This window comes from Sceloporus occidentalis, unplaced genomic scaffold (assembly GCF_023333645.1).
Source record: "Sceloporus occidentalis isolate IW3139 unplaced genomic scaffold, rSceOcc1.0.p SCAF_55, whole genome shotgun sequence".
Classification (NCBI taxonomy): Eukaryota; Metazoa; Chordata; class Lepidosauria; order Squamata; family Phrynosomatidae; genus Sceloporus; species Sceloporus occidentalis.
This window is the reverse complement of record NW_028317035.1, coordinates 3,801,907-3,826,008: the sequence shown is the minus strand read 5'-3', so window position 1 is coordinate 3,826,008 and position 24,102 is coordinate 3,801,907. Positions and strand designations below refer to the sequence as shown.

Here is a 24,102-nt window from a genome sequence, read left to right as displayed (position 1 = left end):
GGTTGGTGGGATTATGTTTTGTTTTAGTTTAGACCCTTAGTAGTGAGGGAGTTATATGTTAGTAAGCGCTCAGACGAGCTAGGCTTTGGTTTGTAGCGAATTTGTGTTCTATGTAATCCTGTAAATATCTTCATACGTGGACTACAAATAAATCGTGGGTGATTACCTAACTGAGATGTGGCGTTAATACCCTAGAGGACCGTGCTGTTTGGTACCCTGTGTGGGTGCAGGATCACAGGAGGTATAGAGCGATATGCTCAGGGGGAGCCCATTCGGTGGCCCTAGGGTGGCGCATGGTAGTGGGATCAAACATAGAAGACCCAGTAGGGTCAAGGACCGGGAGGTCGGTGGACGTGGACGCTGAATGCGATTGAGGGGGATCGGCAAGGTGGGGCTCATCAGCCAAATACTCACGGACGAACCCGGAGTCAATATCTCTGGACGAGGCCAGATTAACTGATACATCAGACCCAATGGAAGAGTCTACCCGCCATTCGTCCACTATGGATAGTGGATCATTAGGAGTGCCAGAGGTCTTAGGGCATTTAGCGGGTGCCTTGCCCTTGCCCACAGATACACTGCTGCCCTTCCAGGGGCGTTTAGATCCGGAAGCCTCCCCTTCCAATATATTAGAATCCAGAGTCTGAAGGGGCATTAGTAGGGCCGGTCGGGACAGGAGGTTGCCCTTGGTTAGATAGATTTGCGGACATTTTTGAAAAGAATGACTCTACCGAAGTAGAGAATTTAGATTCCAACCAGGCCATAAATGCATCTTGGGATGGTATGTTTTCCTGAGACATTTTGTCTGTAGAGAAAAAGAGAGGGCAGTGTAAGGGCAGGTAAAAGGAAGCAAAAAAGGCACTCTAATATTCATATATATGATAGATCATCCACAGGGGCTCATCCTGGGATTTATAGCCGATATAAAATCTCTCAACAGCAATAAGGACACTCAAGAATAGAGTTAATCCGATAAATGCACCTGAAAGGAAATAAAAAACCTGGGAAATCGGAAAATAAAGTAGCTCACCTGAAGTGGTGAGCAAACCACACTATAATATCGACAAACGGGTAGAAACTGGCGACCGGAACTCACTAGAGAGATGACAGACCTGGCCGCAATACAGAAAAAACGTCCGCCAGCGCAGGAGCTCTATGGGAGCAGCAACATGGCCGCCGTACGCGAGGTAGAGGGAGAAGCAAGATGGCGGCTGAAATCTCGCAACGCGAGACTTCACCGCCCAACCAAAATGGCGGCGAAACCGCACTGAAAGGCTGAAAAGCCCGCGAAACGCGAGCGGACCTGAAGAGAAACCAGGCAGAGGAGAGAACGGAGAAAGCAGGGAACCGAGAAAGGTAAGAAATACGGAGATAGAGAGGAGAAACGTAGGAACACCGAAAGAAATAAACCGGCAGAGGAAACGAGGGAATAAAAGGGAGGGTGGGGGGGGGAACACCGGGGAAGAAAGCGGGGAGGCCCGGGAACCGGGGAGTCCCGGAGAAGGGGAAGAAAATATCTCCCCAGACCAGAATAAAAGTCCGTGGGACCGGACAAAATCACACTAGGTACCACAATACAGCAAAAAAATACCAAATAAATGAAAGATAAATTGATAATAAATCAATTATAAATGAATAATATATATATACTAATTTGCAAATAGAAGTAATTCCGACAAAAGGAAGAGGACTGACCTGCAGCTACGGTGAGCAGCAAAGAAAGAGGAAGAGGACGATGGCTTAGGGGTTTATATACCTCTTATGTAAAGTTTTTCTATTGGTTGTTCCACTTATGATGTTAACTCTTTCTTTGCTGCTACTGTGAGAGTAAAGGAAGTTATGCAAAATAGGAAGCCTCCTGTCTTGCCTTAAAATTACCACTTTACTAGACATGTTCCATCTGAGAATGGATTTATGTGTGAGGCAATTGGCCAAAGGGTGTTCTACTAATGTTGAAAATTTCATAGAAGTTTTATTTAGGTGGTATCCCCAGAAAGACTCCACAATATTCTCCCTAATGTATCACAGATCTGTTGGAGAAATTGAGGATGCATATTATCTTTGTCTCTGATCTGATAGTTTCCCAAAGCAAGCCACGCTCTGGAGGTGTTTTTACCTTGGTATAACACGTTTTTTAAATTCCACTTCTTCAGGACTTAAAAATAACTCTTTTAGGAATGTTCCAGACGACTTTCTACATATATTTCACGGATTACTGGAGTACATATTTTGAGTTACTAAAGTTACTGTATCTGGAAAATAGAAGCACTTGTACCCTGCATCCTTGTTAGATGTTTTACCATCATGAAATATATAAAAATCATGGAGTTTATGACACATTATACAAAACACAGTAGTAGTTAACATACGGGCTGTATGGCCTTCCTCAGGTATATAAATATATGGGCCATCTTCTGGGTTTAGCATCTCTGGGGGCTGTATTGCTCTCTCTTATTTTATATTCTATTAAAGTTTTAATATGGTTTTACATAACTTAATAACCTAGCATTTTTTGGTTTCCCGGTCTGGCTTATACAGATGAGAGAGAAAAGAGAGAAAAGAGAAAAAAAAAGTATGCAATGCATGTAATGCATCACATGACCTTGCTAAACTTTGTCTCTGTTTGGAAAATAGGATACAAACTACAAGATGTAAAGAGGTAAGTCCAGGACTCTGACCTTTCCTTTATATTGCAGAACTATGTATCAGCTATGCACACAGTCGGCATCATTACAACCCACTCTTATATGTTCTCAAGTTCTTTAGTTTGATTATAACTTGTGAAAGGCAATTCCAATGTTATAATTCTATAATTCTAATATTGATAAAGGATCTCGATTAATTTTATGCCACTCATTAATTGCATTGCCAAAGCATGATGCTGCCACCAGGACAATTCACTCTACGGACAATGCATTTTGAGGAATTTGAGTAGTATTAGCTTTCCTCCACAAATAGTGCTTTGGATTTTGGCCCAAAACCTCTATCTTGGTTTCATCTGACTACAAAACCTTTATCAAAATCACAGCTGAGGCACTCTCACATTTTCTGGCTAACTCCAGACTTGCTATCAAGTAGCAGCTTCTTTCTTATCACTGTCTCGTATAAACACATGTTAAAATTTGTTAAACATATATATGTTAAAATATATATATATATATATATATATATATATATATACATACCATGTGGAAGACACCGGGTTTCTCCCATAGTTATGCTCATCATAAATATCCAGTGCCTTGCAAAAGTATTCACTCCTTTCTGCATTTTTGTACTTAAAATTGTTTTTTATTTGGATTTCATGTAATGGACATACACAAAATAGTCCAAACTAGTGAATTGAAATATAGAAAAAATTCTGAACTGGACTGGATTTGAACTGGAAGAATCTTGGCGCTGCAAGTTATTACTCTACCATGTCTGTTCTATATAATGCATACTGCCCCGCTTAAAATTCCCACAAAGATGTTAAATGGAAACCTCCTTTATCAAATTCACCAGAATTAGTCAGAGCTCAGAAGTTCCCAGGTATGCATATAATATTCATTATATGCATACCTGGGAACTTCTGAGCTCTGACTACTCGGAGCCTTCCCTTCTGGGACGCGACCAGGACTGTCCACTGACGGTGGCGGTCCCTTGACATTGGTGGACAGTCTAGCCAACGTCAGTGAGCGTTTCCACTGACATCACGGGAAACACCCTCGTGTAAAGGGAAAATGGGCAGGGCCCAGGGAGTGTCAAAACCCCACTTCCGCGACCCAGAGGATTCGGGTGTTGACCCAGAGAACCGGAGAAGCAGTGCTTCACCCGGAGAGTTTCCAGGTAAGATTATATGTGATGGGACAGAGGAAAGTCTGAATGACTTTCTAATATAATGGAATAATATTTTTGGTATACATCTCACTAGTGGATAAAGAAAATATTTCTTTTTTAGATCTGGAAATACTATATTGCAGATATGAATATATATACAAGAATATACTTCAAAGGCGTAGACATAAATAGTTATGTACATTTCAAGAGTGGACATCACATGACTCTGCTCCATTCCTGATTCCTCTGTGCGGTACAAGATAAGTAGCTCGCACAGAATGCAAACTCAGAGGAGAGAAGCTACCCCTGCTGAAGTCTGCAAGCGGCACCAAGAGAGCTGCAGTGCAGGTAAGGGGGTGGGGGAGGGTGTATAAATGAGTATGCGTGATTGAGTGAAATAATCTGAATGAATGAGTATATGAATGAGTGTGTGTTGCAAATCACACTCCTCACGCCAAGTCAGCCAGTACATGCTGGAACCTGGGTATGATAGGAGTGTGTGTTACGCCGGATCAGGCACCACAGGTGATGGACCCACGATGCAGAATAGGCGAGAATATCCGATAGACAAGCCGGGATCGAGACCGGCAGCACAGGAGCGTGGTCAATACAATAGCCGGGGTCGGGGCAGGCAGCACAGGATCAAGGTCAAATAAAAAAGCCGAGGTCGGGACGGGCAGCACAGGATCAAGGTCAAATAACAAAGCCGAGGTCTGGTACACGTGGAGATCAATCAATACACAAGAGCACCCAGAGAACATTAACATGGACTCGTTGAACGGGCAAGGAAACAAGGAACCAGGAAGGTTTAAATAGAGCCAATGGCGGGAGAGCAGGTAAGATGACGTCATCGCGACCGGCGCCATAGCGTCGTCGCGATGGCAACAACAAACATAACTTCCTGCCTGTGTTACCTCCGTGAAAGACGCGGAAGAGCCACACAGGCAGGGGAGGTAAAACAACCTCCGTGGACATGCAGCGGCATGCCCGCGGCGGTAAACTACGAGGTCCTCTCTGCCTGTGTTGCCGCCGCGAGCGACGCGGCAGCGCCACACAGGCAGAAGAGGTACTGGTCGGGTGCCGCGAGCGTGTAGCGGCGGATCGTCTCTCCGATCGCCGCTGATATGCTGCGGCAGCCCGAACAGAGCTGTCAGTGACCGGGAGGCGTGCCTGCTCTATACGTGCGCGAGGAACGCCGTGGAACCCCGGCCGGACAGGTAGGTGTAACAGTGTGAGTGCTGTTAATTATATATATATATTATATATATAGTGTATTAACCATACTTTTATTAAAAGTGACACACCAAAATTGGACAAAAAATACAATGACAATATCAATTTATATATGATGTTAACAGCAATCACACTCCTATCATGCCTAGGCAACCAGTACATGCTGGAATCTGGGTATGCCTGAGATTGCTGTTAATCATATATATATATATATATTGTTGTTGAATGTTTTATACAATTTGTGTATACAACAAGTGTGAGTTTTTAAATATGAGAGGGTCATTTTTGGTTTCGGCTAACTGAATCCTGAATTTTCTGTTTCGGTCCAGAATTTTTATTTCGGTGCATCCCTAGAAATAGAACTATTTAATTTTTACTTATCCAGAATCCTAAATTTGTAGTTACTTCAGAGGACAAAACTTTTTAGGCCCAGAAATCAGTGAGAGGAACAGTAAAGTTTTGTGTCATTTACTTTATTTCAACGTGCATATCCATACCTGGGAACTCTCCAGGCTTGACCCACAGATTGCCGAGTAAAGCACGCTTCTCCGCGTCAAGACTGGAATCCTCCGGGTCGCGGGAGTGGGGCAGCCGGTGGAGGTCTATGCAATGCAGACCTCTGCTGCTGGTGGCCAGTACTTCCGCCTGGGCTTCTATGACGGAGCGCCGGCATCACATGACCTTCCAGTGAACCTTGTCTTATAATCAAGCAAAAACGGTATACAAAATGAATAAAGGTATCCAGTGACAGGAGAGCTACACCATGGAGATCCCCCAACGTTTCGACTCAATGGCTTTCTTAAGGGTGATCTAAAGAATTGTCATAAAAAGGTAATTATTCAACTGAATATGTACTACTCTGTATGTATTAAGAGTAGTTTATAAAAATATTTTAATTATGTACAATCATCCTTAACTTTTCCAAATAGTTAAGGGTTAACACACAATACTTAAAAAGCAGGAAGAGGAGGGAGAGGAAGGAGAGATCAACTACACCTGATAAAGGTGTCTTGATATGGTGAAACGTGTAGTACTGAGAAGTCTCGGGAGATACTAGTGTTACTGGAAGCAGACGAAAGACAAATATCATGATTAACTCTGTTCTGATTAGTCCACTAAGCTGTAAACTTGATAAAGGTCTGTCCTGTTGTAGCACAGAGGATCTTATTAATGTTGTTATATGCATATAAGGGGTACTTTGGTTAGATCTTGTTGTATCAAGGTTCTCGGAATTTCCTTTGTGTACAGGCCATTTAGGAAAGAAGTCTATAATGCTCCCGATTTAATAATATATTAAATTCTCACACACTACATAAACCTTGAAAAGAACTGACATCCAATGCAACTGAAGAATCGCTCATATTTATGCCCCAAACTCCACATAAGTGTCCTTTAGCTCTATCCTGAGAGTTTCTAACCAGTCTCAGATTAGGGTTGCACTAATAACCACTGCATGAATCATATGTAGACCATGGTGGCTTTTTCAGTCTCACAGTGTACATACCACACACACATCAGCACACGCAGGCTGCCGCCCTCTCAACAGACTGCTGACACAGAGAAACTTGCCAGCTCTCCTCTGAAGTACTGCTATTAAAATAGTAATGGTGTATAGCTATAAAATTCTTTGCTTAAACCTGTCTGTTGTCAATATAAACAGATACAGATAAAAAGTGAAGGCAAAAATGAACCAATTGAACAATCTTGTATGTACAAGTACAGTTTTCTCAAATAATGTCTCCTTGTTTCAGTCATTCACTTGACCCATGCACTACACATTATCATTACGGCACTGTGTATAAACTGTTCGAACACCAAATAAATGACACGGAGGCACATTGGATTTAGAATTGGCCACGGCATTTATTTACTAAATGCCGCGACATTGTTTATTACTCCAAATTTAACAGTATTAAAGAAATGTACACGTCTTAAAATTCTGAATTTAAAACCGAACGACCATAACTTAATGGTCCTATTGACGACACCAGCCCCGCCAGATACCACCGGTCGTTGTAAAACTCAGGACACGATGGGTCGGGGCAATAAACACCTTGAATGTAGAAAACCTGTATGGGCATCACTCTAACATCTAACATCTAACACAACATGAATGTATGCCCGTACCACAAACTAGATCAAGGTCTAAAAACCTCTGGATCACTCCGCCAGATCCCAACGCAATCCAATGCAGCATCCCTCCGCCGAACTCCTAGACTCGGAGAGGGAGGGCGGGAATCTTCTCTCCTCTGTATATCAGTTTGAAATAATAAATATGGTTATTTTCACATAAATTTATACAGTATATTTTCCCTCCAAAATAAATCCCACCCAGGTGATACTGAGTCGCTGACCGATGTTTGACCCCAAATCCTCCCCCAGTTCCTTCCTGAGTGCATGGCTGGGTCATGTAACCCCTTCTGCCTATACGTCTCCAGGGGTCTCTTTAAATCATGGCCTTTATTTCTGGCATTCCTCTCATTACATATGTCTCCTTCCTGGTCTACATGGTAAAGTTCTGCTAAAGTTCACATTTAGCAAAAAAGTACAAGTGTCCATAATGTGCTATTGGACCTTGATTGTGTAAATGTGGGTTTAGGCGTGTGTTCCAAGTTCCAAAATATAAATACCTCTGCTGTATTTCTGAGAAGCATTTCAGTGATTACATTACCGGTTTAGTGAGATGAACTTGATTAGAAGGTAAGTTTCGTAAACCAAAAAAGCTGTTGAAGTGTGAAAATTCAAATTTTGGAGATTATTCATGGTTCCATTTTAGTCCAATAATCACCCAAAAAACATTAGTCTATGTGTGTGAGTTGTTTCTAATTTACAGAGGTAGCTGAATATACTTTGTATATGTATCTGCAGGTGCATATCCTGCGTGGGCAATTATAGATAACCATATGCTAATTTTACATAGTTACCAATATGGTAGAAATGGGTGAGGAGTGGGCATAGATTACATGCTGCCCCAGTGTCCCAGTAATCTGCTTTGATATCTGGAACCTTCCAGACAAACCAGGAAAACATCCAGATATGCTCATATACCTCAAATAATTTCATACCTTGAAATATGAATATGCTGCTTTAGGATATCTCTGAGCTTAAAGGTTCTGTCCCACCTACTATGCTGAATTTAACGCTTTAATATCTTAATTCAGCATTAGAAACTCCTAATGCCCAAATGCTTCCCAGAAAGAATTCTTTAATAATGGAAAATTACGTTTTTTGCCTATAATACTTAACTCTCATGGAAACTGAAAATGTTTCTTTAAAACTTTATGATATTAAATTATTCAGAGGAAGGAATAAAACCACAAATATTATACGGTTTATTTGTGAAACACACCAGAGGGTGCAATTAATGTTTTGTCTAAGTGGAATAGCATGAAAAAGCACAAGGATTTAGCGTATTTGCACAGGATGGAAACCTATTTATTTAAAGATGAAATGCAGTGATGTTCTTTCGTATTTATGAGTAAAGGCCTCAGGGGAAATAGCTATGCATTCTCTAAAAGATTACACAAATATTGCAATCTGACTCTTCATTTCTCTGGAAACCTCTAATTCACTAATCTTTGATTTTATGGTTATTATGAACCAAAACACAGTAGCATTTGCAGTTCATCTCTCTTTGCGGCTTTACCTACTAAACTGTAAGTCTTGGGCAAGTTTCGGTGACAAAATTTCCGTTCACCACATTGACAATGCTTTATAAAGCAACAGTGATCACAAGTCTACTAAAAGGGCTGTTTTTCTTTTATAATTCTGGTTAATGCTGAGATTTTTGTTATCTTTCTGCAAATCACTGTTAATACTTTGTCTCTTTGTGCGATTTTGTTTACAATGACACCCAACAGTTTTACTATTAATACTACTTAGAATTAGACTTGGGCACCAGGGGGCTCTTCGTGTTCGTCTTCGTGCTCGTCTTCGGGGGAAAAAAAACCTTCGTATTCCGCGAATGTTCGCCCGTTCCTGTTCCTGAATATTCGCGGACATTCTTCGTGCTCGTTTAATCTTCGTTTCCTTCCCGGTTGCCTAGCAGGGGTTAATACGGGGTTAACAACACATCGGAGCAGCAGCAGCTGCCGTGAAGGAACGTGTGTGCAACTCTATTGGTCGTTTCGGCAGGGGGCTGGTCTGGCATCAACGAGTGAATTGCAGAACGCACTTCATTCGTTGATGGCAGGCCAGCCCCCTGCCGAAACGACAAATAGAGTTGCACACACGTACTGAGGTGTACTGTACACAAAATGACCTAGAGACAAATGCTCCAAGGAACTTGGCCTCCGTTTATCATACACAATCACACATCCATAGATGTTTAATAAAAGAATAGGGATTATTTTACATTTTTAAATTGATTTTGGACCACTTGTAATACATGCCTAACATTTGCTACCTATTCACAATGGCATACTTTGCAACAACCCAACTTTTACTGGACAGGACTGGAAAAAAGCAGGACTGTCCACCAAAATCTTGGGTGTGTTGGCAGGTATGCGGATGGAAAAATGTTGGACAAGAACTAAAAAATAGTTTAGGGTTAATGTACGGTTATGTTTAAGATTAGTAGCAGTGCACTGGTTTGGTTAAAGATGTATTATGTCTAAATAATAATTTAATTTTAATGGGTTTTAAAAAAAAAAAAAATAGGGGTTTATTTAAATGTATTTTAAAGTTAGATTTATTATTTAGTACTTTATTATATTTATTTAATGTTTATACTAGTGCTACCTACCGAGCTATAACTACCAACGTGTATTTGCATACCTAGATAGCTAAATTAGATGGGACAGGACTGGAAAAAAGCAGGACTGTCCCTGAAAAAGTTGGGTCTGTTGGCAGGTATGTGGATGGAAAAATGTTATAGTATGAAGTGTGAGTTATAGCGTTAATGCTAGTGAGTGTAGAAGTGAAGGCCAGGACAAATAACAAGAGGAAAGGTCCTTGTGATTTGTGCATTGTACGTGTATGTGTTATGTGTGTTATGTGTGTTGTCACTGTGTGTTATATGTAACTACCAACGTGTATTTGCATACCTAGATAGCTAAATTAGATGGGACAGGACTGGAAAAAAGCAGGACTGTCCCTGAAAAAGTTGGGTCTGTTGGCAGGTATGTGGATGGAAAAATGTTATAGTATGAAGTGTGAGTTATAGCGTTAATGCTAGTGAGTGTAGAAGTGAAGGCCAGGACAAATAACAAGAGGAAAGGTCCTTGTGATTTGTGCATTGTACGTGTATGTGTTATGTGTGTTATGTGTGTTGTCACTGTGTGTTATATGTGTTGTGTGTTATGTGTTATGTCACTGTGTTATTTGTGTTATTGTGTGTGTTATGTTTGGTTGGTTGGTTGTGTATCAGAAGGAAAATAATGAAATGGAAATGGAAAAGGCGAATGAGTGGGCAATTGGCGACCCACTCACCTGTTTCACCCCAGAGCAAAGCATCCAAACACTGTCAGTCTTAGACGTTTGGCAGCAGACTTCCAGAGCTCAGACACTAGGCCCTAGCGTAAGCTGGCCACTCCGGCGGAGGTAGCAGGCGTTGCTACACCGCAGACAGAGGCAGCCAGGGGGGAGAAACTGCCCTTACCATTAGGGACATTTTGGGCATGACTCTAGCCAGGAAACGAACTGGCACAGAAGAGATGCTGGCACCACCACCACAACCACCACCACCAGCAGCAGCATTGAAAAATGGGAAAGGCGAATGAGTGGGCAATTGGCGACCCACTCACCTGTTTCACCCCAGGGCAAAGCACCCAAACACTGTCAGTCTTAGACGTTTGGCAGCAGACTTCCATAGCTCAGACACAAGGCCCTAGTGTAAGCTGGCTACATTGGCGGAGGTAGCAGGCGTTGCCACAACGCAGCAAGTGCAACCAGGGGGGAAAAACTGCCCTTACCATTAGGGAAATTTGAGGCATGACACTAGCCAAGAAGCGAACTGGCAGAGAAGAGACGCTGGCACCACCACCAGCAGCAGCAGCAGCAGGAGCACCATTGGAAAAGGCGAATGAGTGGGCAATTGGCGACCCGCTCACCTGTTTCACCCCAGGGCAAAGCATGAAAGTCTGTCAGTCCATGGCGTTTGGGAGCGGACTTCCAGAACTCAGACACTAGGCCCTAGCGTAAATTGGCTACACCGGCGGAGGTAGCAGACGTTGCCACACCACAAACACGTGCAACCAGGGGGAGAAACTACCTTAAACATTACAGAGAAAAAAAATTAACTTTCCAAGCTAAGAGCTGGGTAACCCAACTTGGGCAGATTGAATTTAAGAAAGGCAATCTGCTCCATCAGATGAGGTGCCATGCGTGAGCGCTGTGGACTCAGTATGTTTCAAGTCATAGAAAACACGTGCTCACTTTGAACAGTGGTTGGCGGACATGATAGCAGCTGCTGCGCAACCCATGAGAGTGCAGGCCACACACTCTTCTTTTCATCCCAGTAGCTAAGAGGATCAACATTAGGCGCAGAAGGAACTTCACAGAGGTAAAGTTTGACCATTTCAGCAGCACTACTCTCCTTTCTGCTGCTAGCTCTGTCAGATGGTCCAACTATACTCCCAAGTGCCTCTTCCCAAAACGCAGCTGCTCCACTCAGCTGTGTTGTGCTGCTTGTGGCACTGCTGCTGATGCTGCTGCTAGGAGTAGCAGACCACATCATCTATTCCTCCTCCTGCACCTCTCCCTCCTCGGACAGCATTCCCATTTTACGCTGCCAGTCACACACCTTGTTGACCAATTGCTCCCGGTAGCTACTGAGAACATTAAATTTCAAAGCTAGCTTTCCCTTAATTCTTGGATCGCAAAGGCACGCTAGCATAATTTCGGGACTCTCTTCCATTCGTTTGCGAAGGTGTACTTTTAGCAGATCCTTCAGCTTCCTGACTATGGCTGCTACGTCAGGATGTAGAGTGCCACCTTGAACAGCCTCACGGTTTCCAAGGAACACATCCATCTTGCTGCCTAGATGGGAGAACACTGGGATTACCTGGGCCAGACTGGCAGTGTTTGAGCTTAAATTTTCTGTGGCATCCCTGAATGGTTTAAGGACTGCCACTAGCTGGGCGATCACTGTCCCAATATTGTGCTCGGAGGCAAGATTATGGATTGCCCTCTGCTGCTCCAAAATCCTCTCCAGCATGTCTAACGTGGAGTTCCACCGTGTACTGACATCCTGACGTAGGCAGTGTACGGGAAGACCTGACCTCTCTTGCTCTTCCCTCAAAAGTTGGCTAGCCTTAACACTATGGTGAAAGTGCCCAGCGATCTTTCTGCAGCGGGACAGAACTACTGCTGCCACATTAGTTCCTTCTGACATTGCTGCCTTCACTACAAGATGGATGATGTGGGCTGCACAGCGCACACCAACAATATGACCATCTCGCAGCGCTTTCACCATATTGGCACCTCCGTCAGTTACCACAAAAACAACTTCAACATTGGTGCCCGCCTCTGCCCCCACCCAAAGGCTAAACATTTTCCTCATTGCATGCAGAATATTTTGGGTCAACAAAACCATGGAGAAGGAAAGATCGGTAGCCTGCTGCAGCAGCTTCCTTAGACACACCGGGCTGCCACCAGTGTGCTGTCAAAGAAAGAAAGGCATGCTGGCCGCTAGGTGCACTCCACAAATCTGTAGTGAAATGAACAGACTGACCAGCAGCCTTGGAAAGCTCCTCTTTCACTGCTGCAACACAGGACCAATACAATGAGGGGACAATGTTCCTGCTGAAAGTGGAACGTGACGGAACTGTATATTGTGGAGCCACAGCCGCCATCAATTGTTTGAAAGGCTCCCCTTCGATCATAGTGAAGGATGCCCCTCCAACAGCAATGAACTGACCAATCAGTCGCGTTACTTTATTGGCCTGCTGTTTGGGCGTTGACCTTTTGGATTGGAATGCCACAAATTGTTCCAGGGTGGGCTGGACATGCAGTGCTCCAACCTGCCTTGGTCTCTGGCTGCCAGCACTAGCTGCTGCTGCTGCTGCTGTTGCTGCTATTGGCTCAGAAGAAGAAGCTGTTGGGGTTTTTCCACGGCCACCAGCTATGCTGCCTGCACTAAGTTTTACTTCTGCATCTTTCCCCAATAGCACAGCGTTGTGTTGAGTGCTGAGGTGATGCTTCATGCTAGCACTGGTAAAATGGCCAGACACTTTCCCTCTGCTTATTAGCTTCCCACAATGTTTGCACTTTCCATAGCGCCCTTCTTCAACATTTTCAAAGTGCTCCCAAATTGGGGTGCGCATAGCCTTGGAGTGTGCCTTGGGTGCTGCTCCTACTGCTCGGGGTGGATGAACAGAGGCAGAACTAGTGGTGGTGGGACTGGTGGTAACAGTACTGGCCATAGTGGGACTGCTAATTGCTTTAGATTTGCTAGGTTTTGCTGCTGCTGCTGGTGGTGGTGGTGATGATCGTAGCGGAGAAGGTGGAGGCTCAGGGGAAAATTGTGCACTAGTCATTTGGACACTGCTCCCTGAGGAATCTGATTCTTGACCACTCATCTCCTCTACTTCCTCTGGCTCATAGTCTAGCTCTTCATTAGCCAGATTGAATGGAATTCCTGCTAGGCTGGAGCTAAGACTGATATCGTCGTGAGACTCGTGACTAGTAGTAGTGCGAGCAGGAAGAATAGACTCTGCACTTGGCTTCTCAGTCTCAGGCTCCTCTGCTACCTCGCTAGGTGGAGTTCCACTGTGTAGCTCTCTCTAACTGTCTTTACAAAAATTTTGTAAGGACTTGGTGGCTTGCTAGAGGTACTAGGAGGACATGGCGTGGCGGTACCAGTGGGAACAGTAGGCACAGCACTAGTGGTGGTAGAGGCGGTGGGGGTGGTGGTTTTCCCTACAAAGGAATGAGATCGCTTTGGTTTGGGACCCCTCTGAGTCTTGCTGCTAATTTGGCTCTGCTTTGTACCTTGCATGCTGCTTGTGGATGGGGAAGATGCTGCTTGGGGAAAAAGGCACTTCTTTTTAGTCACTGGGCTGGTACTACTTGTGCTACCCTTTAACTTTGAACGTGCTTCTGGTGCTTTAGGCTTTCCGTAAAAAACCATAGAGCTTGTGGGCCTAGCCGCACTACTACTGCCTGCTTTTGGTGCCTTTCCTTTACTTGATGATCCCCAAATGATAAGCGAGAGCTTGGCCTACTTGGCCGACTAGACTGACGCAAAGGCTGCATCTTAGAACTGGTGGTGGTGCTGGTGGTGGTGGTGGTAGATGGAGCTTGTCCCTCCTTAGTCCCAAAAGGAGGATCCATTTCAAATTTTGTGTTGTGTGTGTAGTGTAGTGTAGTGTAGTGTTTAAAAAACTATAAAAAAAAATAAAATAAAAATAAAAAATTAGAGGAAGTTCTCTTCAGTGCTACTGCTTAAAAAGTAAAACTATGCACTACTGCACTGTGCTGTTGTGTGCAATCTGCTAAAGTGCTAAAGTTATTTAAATTATTAACTCAAGATTAACTATTTAATAACTAGCAGTATTTTATTTTTAATTTGAATTTACACGGGCCTAAGAGCTTAGCCTACTACTATGCTAGCCTAAAGCTATATTTCCTTACTATAAGTCTACCTCTAGGCAGACGCTCTCAAACCCACTAAGCTAAAGTGAGGTTAAATCAGATTCAGTATATGATTTATTAATTAATATTAAGTTATATAATATTAATAGATTAGAAATAATTTACTTATATATTATGTATTATAGATAGAAGAATATAGATTATGAATTAGAATTTAGAATTACTTATATTATAGATTATGAATTAGAATTTATATTGTTATATATTATTTATAATATATTATAGATTAAGATTAAAGAAGATTAGAATTATTTTAGTACTACAGCTAGTAGCTTGAAGCTTTGCTTAGTACAGCTCGTCACAGTCAATTTTTCTTGAAAAGAATTAGAAATAAAATAAAATGTCACAGCAAAACAGTTAGCTTCACTGCTTGCTGAACAAAAACACACAGCACTTATGCGGCTGCACTCACTAGCCCAACAAGTTCACTTCACTGATGGACTGAGGTGAGCAAAACACTAAGGGTACTTTTAATAAAATTTAAATAAAATGTAAAATAAATGAGAAAGTCTTTGCAAAACAGTTAACGTCACTGCTTGCTGATAAAAACAAAAAAAACAGCACTTATGCAGCTGCACTCACTAGCCCAACAAGTTCACTTCACTGATGGACTGATGGAGGTGAGCAAAACAAATGAAATAAAATGAAAGATTATTAATTAAGAAAAATTGACTTGGTCTCTTGCTGTTGCTAAAACAAAGCACAAACTATAGAGCTGCAGCACCAGTACTAATAAGATTAGCTGAACTATACGCTAGTAGTAATTAATTAATATTATTACTTTTATTTATAGCTAGTTTAATTAACTATTAAGATAAGAAAGTATTATAGAATTATTGATATTACTGATTTTAGATTAGACACTAGTAGATGTCTTGAATGTCTACAGTACACTCTACACTAGTATACTATTACTAACTATAACTGACAAATATATATATAATTTTATAATGAATTCAATTATTAATTATATTAATTAATATTACTGATTTTAAATTAGACACTAGTAGATGAATGTCTACAGTACACTCTACACTAGTATACTATAGTGTATATATATATATATATATATATATATATATATATATATATGACAAATATATATATATAATATTATAATGAACTATTAAATTATAGATTCTATTAAATTATTATTTATAAATTCTATTTAATTTATTTAAGCAGGACAGGCAGTAGGCACTAGTGCCAGCCCAGGGCAAGGGTACCCCAGTGCCACTGAGACACTGGGGGCACTGTCAACTCAACAGCACTTACACTACAGTTGATGACAAATTAAATAAAAAAAAAAATTAAATTCATCAAATTATTATTATTAATTATATTAAGTAGCACTGAAGTGAGGATGAAGTACACTGTGAGAAATGGAAGGCTAAGGCTTACCAGTCTCACACAGAACAGAACAATCTCTCTGTAACGCTCGGATGCAGCACAGCAGTGTTGCCAAAGCAGTCACAGCGAAAAATGAATGGATCTCTCAGTCAAGCTCTGGTCTTATAAAGGCGCCTTCAGAATTCAAAAAACAGCAGCACAGGCATTGGACGAGACCCTTAGCGTGACGTCACAAGAGTGAGCTGATTGGACAGACGAGATCAGCTCACTCCTGTTTGAAATTTTGGCGGCTGCGCAGCAAAAACGAAGACGAAGATTCGATTCTTCGTGGTTGTGAGTCTTCGTCTTCTCCTACGTTTTGCCGGCACTGTATTCTCTTCGGCGTGTCTTCGGAACGAACAAAAAAACTGCCTCTTCGTGCTCAATTTCATGTTCGCCCGAAGACGAATGCGCAAGTCTACTTAGAATATTTGTTGACTCATATAGTGTTTGGGGGTAGATTAACAATTGGGAAAATAGAGCATTTGCCTTGAGCGATGGCCCCCTTAACTTTGTCTGTGGTTCCCTTCCTGTCCCTTCATATATTAAATATGAATCCCGGGTGCAGTACTGGAGCTTTCCAATTCTAGGCTGAATTGTGACCAACTGAATGTCTATTGGTAAATAAAAAAGTCTCAAGATTGTAAGCCCTCTTCACTTAATGTATTGGTTTGTCTTAGTCTGTCAATTCTCGTTTTGTCATACCCCTTGAATATATGTATTGTATTAAGCGCTGCGTAAATTGTTGGCACTATATAAATAACAGATAATAATAATAACAGAATCCTACTGAACAACTATTAACCATTAACATTTACTGTGTGCATGTAGATATATATGTGGAGGGGCCTCTTGTATCAGTGTTGCCCCAGAGCCCCACCTGCCCTTGGTATTGCCATCATGTTCAGGAGAACTGTACAATGGTTGAATGGCTTTACCTAACAATTTGGATTTCCAGAGACAACAGGTAAAGATTTAAATAGAGGTTGAAATTTTAATCCCTTCACGACAATTGATTTACCAGGCACATCATTAGATTAAACGGGTTAAGAAAGCCATCAAAGATCACTTTCTTCTCCCGAATGGCATTGCTATAATCATTAAGCAACAACGAAAACTGCAGCAGGGATCCCATCTGATTGCTCCCCAGAGTGGCCACCTGCTTTCAACAAGACCGAAACCCATCCCATGGCACACTGTAACTGCTCTAACAAGCAGTCACAAGCACTATAGCAAGAGATTTTGATTTCCTTAGACAACGGCTCCCATTAAAAAATAAGCAAGTTCCCAAGAGATTCCCTCCAGGCCTTCCCAATAATTCTGCTTTCAACCATGTAAGTAAATGGAGCCCAGATTACCAATCACAATATCATATCACTGTACTCAGATATGCTGAATACATATTAGGGTATTGTTTGGCTGTGGCATTTACCAGGGGCTGTAAATTCATACCTAAATTGCAATGTGTGTGTAAAAAAACACACAAAAACACATACTGAGATGCTGTTTAACAGTGAAGTACCAGGAGTGGTAAATTTATACCAAAGTACCATGTGTGTGTGAAACACACAAAAAATACTACCACAAACTTTAAGAACGATGGGTAGTAAAATTAGTGCATGCAAAGAATTAAAATACTAGCATCTGAAATACCCTGGGGAGCCTAGTTTTTAAACATATATAGTTTGATGGGTTAAATTGAACTGACCGGCTTTAAAGATGTCCCAAATAGGACATGGTGCCAGAATGACTAATTTTGGGAGAAAAGGGCTTTGAAATAACAATATGCTACTTGTACTTATTGCCCTATAACTTGCAAAAAAGAAACCCAAAACATTTGGCATTTCTAAACTCAGGACAAATATTAGAATCTACTTAAGTTTTTTAATTAGCTTTTGCTGATTAGTAAAATATTTCTCAAATAAGTCAGAAAAATTGGGTTTCTTTTCAAATTTCACCATATATTTTTTACAGTAAATCAGAACTATAGTCACCTAAACATCTGCTGCTGTCAACCCAATGTACCCACAGAAACAACCTAAGATAACTGCTATTGTCCAATCTCTTTTACAAATAAATTCTTCATGACCGTACCTATCAAATACCTCAGTTCAATTATGGACTGCATGAAAGCGCTATAAGTTAATTCAAAAGCATTTGATATGAACTGATCATGGAAGCATTCTATGAAAAGACCTCTCTGTAATTTTTTTTTAAATAGTTTTCTGAACAAAGCAGTTTCAATTACATTTGAATACGTTTCTAATATGAAAACTGAAAATATAAAAAGCACAAAATTTCACTTTCAATTTGTTCAATTTACTGATCCCATAGGTGGAAATTCTGTGTTACGGTTTTTGTGTTTTGGCATGCCTAAGGGACAGAGGCACTGCTTTCAGGCACTGCATGAGTGTCCACATCCTTCCTCATTAACCCTAATTATATGCTTGGTTACAGAAACAATGACCACGCGTAGCTCTCGTCAGAGAGGCTTCACCAGATTTCAGAAAAATGATACTATTCGTCCTACGCAGAGGTTTTGATGGTTATAGCATGTGTGTGTGAGAAGTGATCAAGAAATTGCTTTTTGTATTGCATTTTCCAACCAACCAACTAGACACTTGGCAATTTGCTCTGTGTCTCACAGACCTTTTATTGAGTGCCAGAACACACTCAGAGGTTTTCAGAGTTGCAGCTTCTACTTACATTAGCTGCTATTACTTAGACCTGGATGAAAGCATAAAAAAAATAATTTAGTGAGATAATGTGAAAGCCATTGGTTAGTGCAAACGTGCCTCATTCTAACTTCACATCACACACACTAAACACCATACTTTAGTAAAAATGGCAAACACAGCTTTTTTCTGTGAACGTTTCCCTGGGTGTTTCAGAGCTGGGCAGCTTCTTTCACCCACCTTTATTACAACACAACAACTTCATTTTGCATTATACGAAAGTCCGTACATTGGGATTTCCTCCAAGGACTGAGCTGGCCCTGCAATATGCCAGTTCAATTAGTGAAGTGACTTTCAAGAAATCTTCCCACGTAAAGTATGCATCATACAGAGCCCTTCATAATTCATAATTAAATCAGCCACTGAATCTAACCTGCATATTCCTGTTTTGGTAAATAAACCTTTCTATTTTTAAACATATTAATACAGATTGTGTGGCGTATTTAGAACAAAGAAGTACCACATCTTTACGTTATTATTATTTGTATTATTATTAGATTTTTTTTTATATATCACCCATGGTTTTGGAATAGGATATCCAACAGGTATGATGATCAGTTGTCGACTTACCTTTGGTCATATAGTGTACCTCAGTTTCTCTACACAGTCCTCCTGGGGGATCAGCAGAGCTACGACTAGGCAAGCTCCACATGGTACCTAAACTCAAGGGGCTCAAGGGTATCCTTCCCAGACATGTGCTCACCAAGTACATAACTTTGAGATACCATTATGCAGAAAGCAATATCATGGCCTGAAATTCTACAGCAATCTTAACTACTATATTATTGATAGACCTTTCCCAACTAACTCTACATTAGAGAAGAAGTTTCTCTTCCATCACCTTTACTATCCACTCCCACAATGTACCCCACAAGCTTGACTACCCAGTTAAGGTACTGGTACAACAAGGGTGGGTATTTTCTACTCCATCGTGCAGACCATCCCAGGCTGTGAGAGATCAGAGTTCCCCTCACTGGGGAATTCTCTCTGACAGCCGGGGAAGGTCTGCGCGATGGACGCAGACAACCCCCACTGCTAACCGCACCTCCTTCTGGCTGCAGCGGAAGTTGCCTATGCGAATCGCGCAGACGTCTACATGCTGCCCGGACAACACACCGGGAGTCAGAAGCACCGGTAAGATTTTGTTTTGGGGGGGGGGTTTAATGGGGGGCATAAGGCATTTCTGTAGGCAGATTGCTCTATGAAAGGCCTTTTAACCCCCTTTAATGCCACTCTGCCTCCAGAAATGCCTTATACCTCCCTATATGCCACTCCGCACCATAATATGCCTTTTAACCCCTTAAATGCCAGAGTGGCATATAGGGGTAAAAGGCATTTCTGGAGGCAGAGTGGCACATAGGGGATCAAAAGGCATATCATGGGGCACAGTGGCATATAGAGGGTTAAAAGGCATATCATGGGGCACTGTGGCATTTAGAGGGTTAAAAGGCATATCATGGGGCACAGTGGCATATAGGGGGTTTAAGGCATTTATGGGGCAGAGTGACAAGCCTGGGGTCAGATTGGAAAAATAATTTTCTTCAAAAAAATAGTTTACATGAATTAACATTTACTGGTAAAACTTTTTTCCTATAGGATCATCTTATATTCAGGCTTTTTCTTTTTTTCCTAAATTAATATTCAGATTTGGGGGGGTCGTCTTATAATCAGGGTCGTCTTATAATCAAGCAAATAGGGTACCTGCCCTAAGTGCTTGTCCGTGGTTGTGGACCTCTATCGCAATTTTTTGGACTTGTCCCAAAATTGCTAGGTTCTGGAGAGAGGTCACAGCATTGGGTAGACGCCTTGGTTGTCCATACTAGGGGTTATGGGGGACTAACAGCACGCCTACTCAAAGTTATGACAGATCCTGTTGGCGACAGCCCAAAAATCCGCTTTGTACCAATGGACACACCCTACACCATCTCTATGACCTTCGCGTTTTAACCCCTTCAGTACCGGGACGTACCTGGTACTTCCTGGTTAACAGTCACTGGTAGACCGGGACGTACCTGGTACGTCTCCTCCAAAAAACGCCCCCACATCACCACAATCGCGGTGATCGTGGGGGCGCTGCTGCTGCTGTCTGCCCAGGACTCCTGGGCAGACAGCACAGCCTGTCTAAGACCGCCCCCAAGCCTACGATCGCTCCCACGGAGTGATTTTGTAGGCAGAGACAGCGATTGCAGAAAAATCTGCAATCGCGGTTTCAGCTGCCACAGGCAGCTTCAGGGAAGGGGGGGACCTGATCCAACACCCCCCTGCTGCCTGATCGCTCCATGAGAGCGTCAGTGCAGCGTTAACCCCTTCAATGCCGCGATCACGGCATTGAAGGGGTTAATTCCCGTTTTGTAGGGGGCTCTGCTGCTGGTGGTCTGCCTGGAAGCCCAGGCAGACCAGCAACAGCAAAAACGACCCCCCAGAAGTCCTCTGATCAGTCCTGTAGGACTGATCAGAGAGACTCCTCCCCTACAATCTCCAGTCTATTGGAGATTGTGTCCCAGCTGCCAGAGGCAGCTTCAGGGACAGGGAGACAGGGTTCTTTGGTCTCATGTGGAGACCAGACCCCCCCACCCTTCCTCAGTTAACCCCTACCCCACCTCTTCCTCAATTAACCCCTTCAATGCTGCGATTGTGTATGACCCCCATCGCAGCATTGCAGGGGTTAATATTAGTCCCCACAAGCTTGTGGGGACTAAATATCAGTCAATGCTGTGCTTCAATGGAGCATCAGCATTGAAAGAGTTAAAAAAAATTGTAAAAAAAATTAATAATAATAAAAAAAATAAATTAAAAAAATTAATAAAATAATAATAAAAAAAAAAATAACAGCACTGACCTGAAAGTCCAGGGTGCTTCCAGGTCAAATGCTGGGCTGGGCTGATCAGATCACTCCTGGCCAATAGGAGTGATCGGATCATTATGGCAGCCCACGGATGACCCTGCTCTACAAAGAGAGAGGGGTCTTCTAGGGTAATTATGAAAAAACACAAATTATTAATAAATGAAATAATCATAATTATTACCTGATCACTTGTCGGTGACATTTTAAGTCGCTGATTATTGATCGGTCTCCCTGATTGATGTCAGCGGCCTAAACCTGTCACTTACAAGTAATCTGATGAAAAAAAATATTTAAAAAAATGTAAATGCACATGTTCCAGTTTTGCCCTGATAGCTTCCTCAAAAAGTGCATGAACCATGCATGTGAGGTCTTGTTGGAATCAGGGGATCTTGGTGAACAAAATTCTTCCACTGTTGCACTTATGGTGTGCAAGAAATTCAGTGCAACATTGAAATGTATGCGTTAAAAAAGCAGTAAAATAATTTCCCTGTGAAGTTTGGCAGACATAAGTGAAGAAATGGCTAGCTGAAAACTGTCAAAACTACCCTAGTGGAACACCTTGACTTGTCTACTGTTCATAAATATATACTTTTATGGGGTAATTTACAGTGGGGGGCTTCCAAAATGTCCCAAATTGGATATGGGCCCAGGAAACCAATTTCTGAAAATTCCAAATGTGAAAACGAAAATGCGCATGTTCCAGTTTTGCCCTCGTAGCTTCCTCAAAAAATGCATGAACCATGCATGTGAGGCCTTGTTGGAACCGGGGGATGTTGGTGAACACAATTTGGTGTTTTTTTCTGCAGTTGCACATATTCTATACAAAATATAATATGAAATCTAAAGCAACATTGCAACATATGCAAAAAAAACAAAAAAATATAAAAATACCTCAAAATTTGGCAGCAATTGGCGATAAAATCCCTGTTTGAAAAGTGTCAAAATGACCCTAGTTGTACACCTTGACTTATCTACTTTTCATAAACATATAATTTTGGGGGGATAATCAGTATCTGTGACGACTATTGCAGTTATTAGACTACCATGCCAAATTTGAAAAAAATTACATTTCAAAAACGTGATGCATGCCTTGCAATATTTGCCCTATACTGGTCAAAATAGATAAAAATCCTGGCCATGTTGGGTGGTTTCCAAATCAGGACAACTTAATGAATATATTTGGGATAATTTTTTCCCATTGGTTCAATGTGTGTACAATTTGTATGTATACAAAACTGTAAAAAAATGCGTTTTTTTCATTTTTTCCCCACTTTTTCCAGTTTATTTCAAACAAAACAATGTACTACCCAGCTTAATATGGTTTCAAATGAAAGCCCTACTTGTGCTGAAAAAAACAATATATTATTTGTGTGGGTGCACCAATTGATAAGAGAGAAATTACAGTTGAAGAAAGACATGGCAAAAACACAAAAAACGGCTCCGGTCCTTTAGCGACACGTTAGTATCAAAATCCCGGTCCTGAAGGGGTTAAACGGACTGATGGAAACTACCTTAAAAAGGCAGTCCAGGACTAAAACCTTTTTTTATGACATGGCTACCCCATATAAACATAATTGAGACTCCCACACAAAGACTTTACTTCTTAATGCTTTTCAGTACACTAGTTGGAATTGCGAACTGAGAATTTGTGAATGGAGAAGCTTTACTGCGCCTCTTTTTCTAATTTCTTCTGCAGCTGCCCTTCATTGGTTGATGCCAGAGGAGCTCAGTGCCGTGACCAATAGTCGCTTACAGAAAACTTTAACTCCCGATGCCGAAACTTGGCCTGGTGAAACCATCAAACAGGAAGCTGTCTACCTGTGTTTTTGCAAAACAAAATCCACCTAGGGGCGCTCGTATGAACCCCAAGTTAATAAAAGAGCTTGGGGGTGTACTAGCAAAACCGTTAACTGATATATTTAACGAATCATTGGTAACAGGAGTCGTCCCAGGGGACTGGAAAGTAGCAAATGTTGCACCCATTCACAAAAAAGGCAGTAGGGAGGAGTCGGGCAACTACAGGCCAGTTAGTCTTATATCTGTAGTGGGGAAATTAATGGAAACTATGTTAAAGGAAAGGATTGTTGAACATCTTGAAGCCACATGGGTTTCAAGATAAAAAACGACATGGGTTTTCCTCAGGAAGATCATACCAAACTAATCTTATTGATTTTTTTGATTGGGTGACTAAAGTAATTGATCAAGGTGGTACAGAAGACATTGCGTATCTGGATTTCAGTAAGGCCTTTGACACTGTCCCACATAGAAGATTTATAAATAAACTGCAATCTCTGGGTTTAGATCCCAATGTTGTTGAATGGATTAGGGAGTGGCTGAGTGATAGACAACAGAGGGTTGTAGTCAATGGCGTATATTCAGAACAAGGTCTTGTAACCAGTGGGATACCTCAGGGATCTGTACTTGGACCCATTCTCTTTAATATTGTTATGTTTATTTGCTGACGACACAAAATTTGCAACAGGGTTG

At 41.7% G+C, this 24,102-nt stretch overlaps 1 protein-coding gene across 1 annotated transcript in view; it reads right to left on the bottom strand.

The window, feature by feature from the left end:
* Positions 1-232: 232 nt before the first annotated feature.
* Positions 233-24,102, bottom strand: part of LOC149287941 (interleukin-10-like) — a 51,561-nt gene continuing 27,691 nt past the window's right edge. The window contains exon 6 of the mRNA XM_089492290.1: positions 233-501. Coding sequence (XP_089348416.1) covers positions 233-501 — 269 coding nt within the window. The remainder of the gene's footprint in view (positions 502-24,102) is intronic.